A 7,262-nucleotide genomic window follows, 5' to 3' on the forward strand; every position below is an offset into this window, starting at 1 on the left:
GAAAAATACCCATCAAATGGCCCTTCTGCACAGAAAAATACCATGGGAGAATTGTGTAAAAATCACACAGTGCAAGTTTTGGTTTTATTCATGCCCTTTTTGACCATAAATCACAGATGTGTCCAGTGGTTATACCGATGTGTACCTGCTGTGTTAGAGCTAGCTAACACATACATCGAATGCATAAAAGCAGTCATCTAGGATCACAGGTAAACCAAGAACCAGTCATCAGTCTAACAGTAGCCTATTAACTAACTAACAATACAGAACTAATCTAAACTATAACGCTGCAATTGGAAATTGCAAGTGTGGTTGCCTATTTATTCTGGATAGCCAAATTGTCATGTGAAGCTTGATGGACTTACTCTATAATGGTGATGTCGCCGAGAATACTGCTTCCTGATTGGCTAAAAGTTTATCCAGGAAATGAAGAGGTAAGCTAGGCTAGAACTATAATGTATTGCATACAGTCAGCCAGTCATTAATAAGGAAAATCATAGTTTCAGCCCTAATATGGTCAACTCATAGTGATGTTATGATGACAAGACACACTCTTCAAGAAAGATTATAAAAGAGTCTCACTGAATATCTACAGTGATATTAATCATTACCTATTGTGGAGAGCTCTTACTAATCCAGATAGATTTCGAACAGCCCATTGAAATTAAGCGACTCCTTTGATTAGACGTAGAATCCAGTCGCCGTGCCCGCTCGCAATGCGTTGGGGAAGACCACACCATCGCATGCTCTGCGTTTCACTCGCCAGTCTCCTTTTGCGCCTGATGATGTTCGGCCTTGTGGCCTCGGGAGTAGAACGTCCCATGGACCGCCCCGTGGACCACGATGGAGATAATGGGTTGGAGACGCCCCACTGGACGATGAAGAACTGGTTGGCAGAAGCTAATGCCAGCCAAGGTGGAGAGGAGAGCGGCTCCACGCTGTCTCCTGGGCCGTTCCCTTACATCATTGACGAGGCAAACAAATGCCCGACGGGCAGAGCGGCGCCGTTCTTGGTGTTGCTGGTAACCGTCGAGGCTCATAATGTGCACCGTCGAGACGCCATACGACGGACGTGGGCAAACGAGAACCAGGAGGGAGTCCTGAGGTTGTTCCTGCTGGGGGTGAAGCCGGGCGAGCAAGGGCGCCTGGAGCAGAACATCCTGGAGTCGGAGAGCCTGGAGCACCAAGACATTATTCAGCAGGACTTTGTCGACAGCTACTACAACCTCACCCTGAAAACCATGATGGGTCTTAACTGGGTGGCCACACGTTGCCCGCGGGCCAGCTTCGCTATGAAGGTCGACAGCGACGTCTTCGTCAACACGAAGTACCTCGTCCACAAGCTGCTCAGACTGAAGCCCGGGGTGAAGGACTACTTCACAGGCTTCATCAAAAGGGGCGAGGGGCAGATCCGGAACAAAAACAACAAGTGGTACATGTCCGAAGCGGAATACCCGGGTCACACGTACCCCACCTTCGCCGGAGGGCCCGGTTACGTGTTCTCCGGAGACCTGGCTGCAAAGATCTATGGCACCTCTCTGAGCACTCCACGCTTACACCTCGAGGACGTGTACGTGGGCGTGTGCCTGGACAAACTGCGGGTGGAGCTCACAACACCCCTGCCAAACGAGTTCAACCCGGACCCAGTTCCCTGGTCACGACACAGCTACAGCCGCCTGGTCACCAGCCACCAGGTTTCCCCTGTTGACATGCTGGAGTTCTGGAGCCGTCTGCAGCACTAAGGTAGACCTGGCTGGGAGGAAGACAGCCCTGAGGCCGAAGGGGCTGAGATCATTCTCATAGGACTTACAGTCCCATTAAGAGTGTTGTGAACAGGCGTTTGACAGAAAGAGCCCCAAGTAACAGGATATTTTGCATGACTGCGGAGGGAAAGGCATGGCAGGCATGGCTGTTTCCAGTCAAGGTCGGCTGTAGAGGATTCCCTGCCCAATCAGTGTGGAGGATGCTCACAGCCATTGGGATGACCAGGAGGGAGAGAAGGACAGAAGCTTGAAGGAGAGGCGTAGCGGCAGAAAGAGCCTCTTGTTGGTTATGGAGCAGGAGAGAACTTGAGAGGGGAGTTAAGGAAGCCAGGAGGAGGACTTAGACACCACTGCGGTGCTGAAATGACTAGCTTGTCACCTGCTTTGAGGTACAGCGATGTTGCTTTGACATGTCAAGAGCATCTTCTGAATATCATCTGCCCCTATGAAAGCATGAAATGCTATAAAATCTATGAATGTGAGTTGCTGTTGGGTGTCTTCTTGCCTTGTTCTCCAAAAAGTGGATTGACTTTGACTTGTTTCATCAGGGGGAAATGTGCCCTTAGTGACTTGTTTAACATGATTACCAACCTTGTTTCTGGTCATTGCGACTGTAGGTCGCAGTTTAGTATGCGAACGGTCACAGCTTAATCGTATCTCTGTAACGCCTGACACTGTGGTTCCCCACTGTGACATGTGATGTCACAGTGATGTGTCAGGGGAACCACAGTGTCAGGCGTGGTCTATGGGTTTGCCCCTCTGACATCACGCTTTGACATCACTGTGATGTCATGGGAACCACTCTAAAACAGCATCCCTTTTATGCCCATATATGGAGATCCCTGATGTCATCAATATTAAGCCCATATCTAACAGGACTTCATATGGGAATGCCCATATATGGAGGAAGACAGCCCAAATCTGTGTGGCTGGTTCAGACAGGGATCTCCATGTATGGGCATGAAATGGATTGTATGTATGATGTCAGATGTGATAGACGTCATAGGATTTTATTGGTTGGACCTTTAAGGAAGATTAGCATACTGACAAACAGATATTTGTTCTCATTCAGATTAACATCATTATTTATCTTCATTCCCTTCAATCCCTAATGTACAACTCCTGGCCAGTGTCAGTGAAATCAACTTTTATGATCTGAGAAACAAATCTGACTGGGAAATACACATACAGTATGTGAGATCATATATTGTAGAGCCTAGCTGAGCATCTTCAGCAGTCAGTGTATTGCATGCCTTAATTTTGGCCTCCTCTGACCTTTCTTTTGTAAATACCAAGTGCTTAATTTGAGGGGGAACATGTTCCCCCACCTCTCTGTCGTCTCTGATTGGATCCGGCAGCTATTTGATTGGATCCGGGACCTTCCCTGTCAATCAAAATAGTGTTGTTGGTCATTTATGTTTTCATCCTTCCAAATAGAGACCTTTTTGGTTGCAGCATTTTCTGTACTTTATATTTTCATGTTTAAAAAATAAATAAATCTTGTAATGTTTCTGATGTGGTGCTTCATAGGTGACACACAATAGACATATGATTGTACATACATGGTGTCACAGAATTTTGTCAAAAATACATATAAGTTTTTAATATGCCATTCAGATTGATCATTCCAAATTGATAGATTGAAAACCAGTGTTCTGATGGGCCACATGTGCCAAATGTTGCTAACTTTATAGCCGACTGGGAGTGTAAATTTAAAATATATAATGCATAGTACTGTGTTCTATCTGCCTGTCATTCAATGTTATATGAGTTAAATATCTATCATATAGTACTGTGTTCTATCTGTCTGTCTTTCAATGTTATATGAGTTAAATATCTATCATAGTACTGTGTTCTATCTGTCTGTCATTCAATGTTATATGAGTTAAATATCTATCATAGTACTGTGTTCTATCTGTCTGTCATTCAATGTTATATGAGTTAAATACTGTATCTATCATAGTACTGTGTTCTGTCTGTCATTCAATGTTATATGAGTTAAATATCTATCATAGCACTGTGTTCTATCTGTCTGTCATTCAATGTTAGAGTTAAATACTGTATCTATCATAGTACTGTGTTCTATCTGTCTGTCATTCAATGTTATATCAGTTAAATATCTATCATAGTACTGTGTTCTATCTGTCTGTCATTCAATGTTATATCAGTTAAATATCTATCATAGTACTGTGTTCTATCTGTCTGTCATTCAATGTTATATGAGTGAATATGTCTAATATTCTCAAATTATTTTTTGAATGTGCTACATTTTCGAGCGCCCACTCAAAAAAGTCTCTTAAATTCCTGTTATTTCTGTAAGATCTAGGCTACAAGCTCACAGCTTTGAGCTTGAAAAATGACAAAGAATTCTTCTAAATCTAAATCCTAATGTTTTTCAGGAACAACTGTTTCTAAGATTAATGTTGCTCAAATGTTTTAATATTGTATTATTTTTCAAGAGGTGAATTTAACATAAAAAGATGCGTTCCCAGTCTAAATGGGATTATTGTCTCTAATTAAATGTGCACACCCAGTTATGTATTTATACACATGTACCATGTGTCATCAGTTTAAAGAATATGTACACTTTAAATAAATTGTTAAACTATGTAAGAATTATCTTCATTTGTATGACAAGGGGATTGTTTGTTTTCCTTAGAATATTATTTCTATGCATTTGATTGATGTATTGACCTTGCTTATTGCTCTGGATTAAGAGCATCTGCTAAATGCCTGAATAGTTGCCCATATTGTTATACACTACTAGAATATAATTATATTGTAGGGGACAGGGCCATGAATATAATTATCATCTGAAACTGCAGTGGAAAACGTGTGTTGCAAATGTTGCAATTACGGACCTTTTAGCCTGCTGCACTTAATAGATTAAGCCCCCATGTTTCTACCCTCCCTCCCCGGCTCTCCCCTATAATTATCGGGTCAATTCTATAATAAAATTACACTCCATATCACTGCTTACTTGCACAATGTGTAGATCTACTACAAATAAAAGCTTTTAATAATAGTACACGAGTCCACTACTGTAAAAACCTGAAAGAACTACAACCACCACAGATTTTCCGGTCACGTGACACTTACGTCACTGCTGCTTCCGTTCTGCGTTCTTTCATTTTTCATTATGAGAATGATAAACGGAATAAGCAGGACCCAGAACGGACCGCGGAGCCGTTTCGCAGTTTTTGCATTGGCTATTTTGGTTTTGTCACGTGTAAACAACAGAGCGTAAATGGACGGACCGGGATTGGTATTCCGTTTCTCGATTTGTTAATCAAAAACAAAAAACGGCAAACCAGAACTAATTGTCTCCTTTTTCGTTTTTCGTTCTTAAAAACCAAATCCAATAACAAACTATCAAAAGGTAGTTTGCAGATCATTTGTCAAGTCATTACTTTACTGCTTCACTGGATAAAATGTTGAGGAGATTCAGATCCCAGCTGGTAACTCAGGTCCTCAAATGTGGATTGTCCACATGGACAGAACTTGAGCTGTTTAGGCTTTTTCAAGCAAGAGAGAAGATGGTTTCTAAAAGCAGTTCATCTTTGTCAAAGGAGGATGGACACAGAATAATGGAAGCCATGCTGAAACCGCAGATAAAGTTAAACAGAACAGGTAGGCCTACTGGTGTTTGTTATGTAAATGTAGCCTTTCTTTCATCTTCAATAAGCCCTGTTTGAACAGGAGAGAGAATGAACAATGAAGGGAGAATTAGGCGATTTTTAGCCTCTGTTGGGGCTAACTTGCTATAGCCTACTATGGAATAATTCCAGTCAGACAGAGTATACTTTCTTTCACAAGCCAGTCAAGGGTCTCCTTAGGGCCAGAAACAATAATAATCAATTCACCATCCACAAATGGCCTACTATTACTGAACACAGCATATAAAATCCACTGCACACAAGGTATAAACGTTTAAAATACAAAAACATTTAAAATACATATCATGCATTGTTACAAATAAAGGCCAGGTGAGAGTTGGTGCATGGTCAATTAAAACTATGGCTTAACTCAAGGCATAAAATGCCAATGTGTAAAATGTCAGTTTGCAGGTAAGTGGGGCTGTGCAGCTAGACAAAAACGAAATAAAAAGGCTAAAAACATCCAATACGACATCAAGTGATAAGAGGGGTACTTAAGGCTTGGAGAGGGGCAAGTCGTGACTTGGCCCCTCTGCTACGTTGAGTGGCTTCCCCTCTTTCACACTGGTTGGGCCTCATGAAGAAACTGCACCACCGGGGCGCCCGCTGGCCTGGAGGTCAAGGCACATACCACATACTAGGCTATGATGCCTGCTGGCGTCGCCGGTTCGATTCCTGATCCGGACGACCTTTGCCAAATGTCATTCCCCATCTTTCTCCCCATTTCCTGTCAGTCTACTGTCCTATCGAATAAGGCATAAAAAGCCCCAAAAAAAAAATCTTAAAAAAAAAAAAAAAGAAACTGCACCACCGCCGCCGTCGGTCCAGCGCGGCTGCTGACCCCCTCTCTGGTGCACCTCTGTACTGCTGGACATTTCATGACGTTTCCTTCAGTGTTTCTGTGTGGTTTTGGCTCGTTTCCCCGATGGCATGGCATGATGTTTTCTGTCGTTCTCCTCGGGCCTTCTACCCACTGGCGCCTTCTCTGCCCCTCGACACACGGGTCCCGTCAGGGACGGACAGGGCACAACCCCACAAGGTGCCTAGCAGCTGTTCTCCCCGCTTGGGTGTCCCTTCCTTTATGCCCAGAGATCCAGATCTCATCCGTGGTGGCTCTCCTTCCCTCCAGCCAGTCTCTCCTCTGCCGTCGTTCCTCTGCTCTGTTCCTCTCTGTGCCCAAGCTGTTTCTCTGCAGGCTGCCTTTTAAAGGCCACACCCAGTTTCACAGGTGCAGGTCCTTTCCCCAATTAATAGTTCTTCAGAGTTCAGACAGCAAAACCAATCCCGTTACACGATGATGTAAAATCCTGTTTTTTTTCCTGTGGTATTATTATAGTCTAGCTTTATTTTTCACCTTGGAAACCGGTGCAATCGAACGAAGCTTTGAATATTCAAACTATTTGGGTCAGCCCTACACAAAGCGCAACACCCTCCCGATGATGGGTCGGCCCGACTCGGCAGTGGTGTCTAAATCCTCCTCCTGGCTTCCTGAACTCCCGTCTCAAGGTTCTCTCCTGCTCCATAACCAACAAGAGGCTCTTTCTGCCGCTACGCCTCGCCTCTCCTTCAAGCTTCTGTCCTTCTCTCCCTCCCGGTCATCCCAATGGCTGTGAGCATCCTCCACACTGATTGGGCAGGGAATCCTCTACAGCCGACCTTGACTGGAAACAGCCATGCCTGCCATGCCTTTCCCTCCGCTCCGCAGTCATGCAAAATATCCTGTTACTTGGGGCTCTTTCTGTCAAACGCCTGTTCACAACGCTCTTAATGGGACTGTAAGTCCTATGAGAATGATCTCAGCCCCTTCGGCCTCAGGGCTGTCTTCCTCCCAGCCAGTTCTACC

General features: G+C 44.1%; 1 protein-coding gene across 1 annotated transcript; it reads left to right on the top strand.

The window, feature by feature from the left end:
* Window positions 1-716: 716 nt before the first annotated feature.
* On the top strand, window positions 717-1,742 carry LOC308280797 (beta-1,3-galactosyltransferase 2-like; the record flags this gene model as incomplete). Its single annotated transcript, XM_080755114.1, has 1 exon — window positions 717-1,742. The coding sequence occupies one exon, from the start codon at window positions 717-719 to the stop codon at window positions 1,740-1,742; it is 1,026 nt and encodes a 341-aa protein (XP_080611240.1).
* Between the last annotated feature and the right edge of the window lie 5,520 nt (window positions 1,743-7,262).

The sequence above is a fragment of the Nannobrachium achirus genome (assembly GCF_963921795.1).
Source record: "Nannobrachium achirus genome assembly, contig: SCAFFOLD_278, whole genome shotgun sequence".
NCBI lineage: Eukaryota > Metazoa > Chordata > Actinopteri > Myctophiformes > Myctophidae > Nannobrachium > Nannobrachium achirus.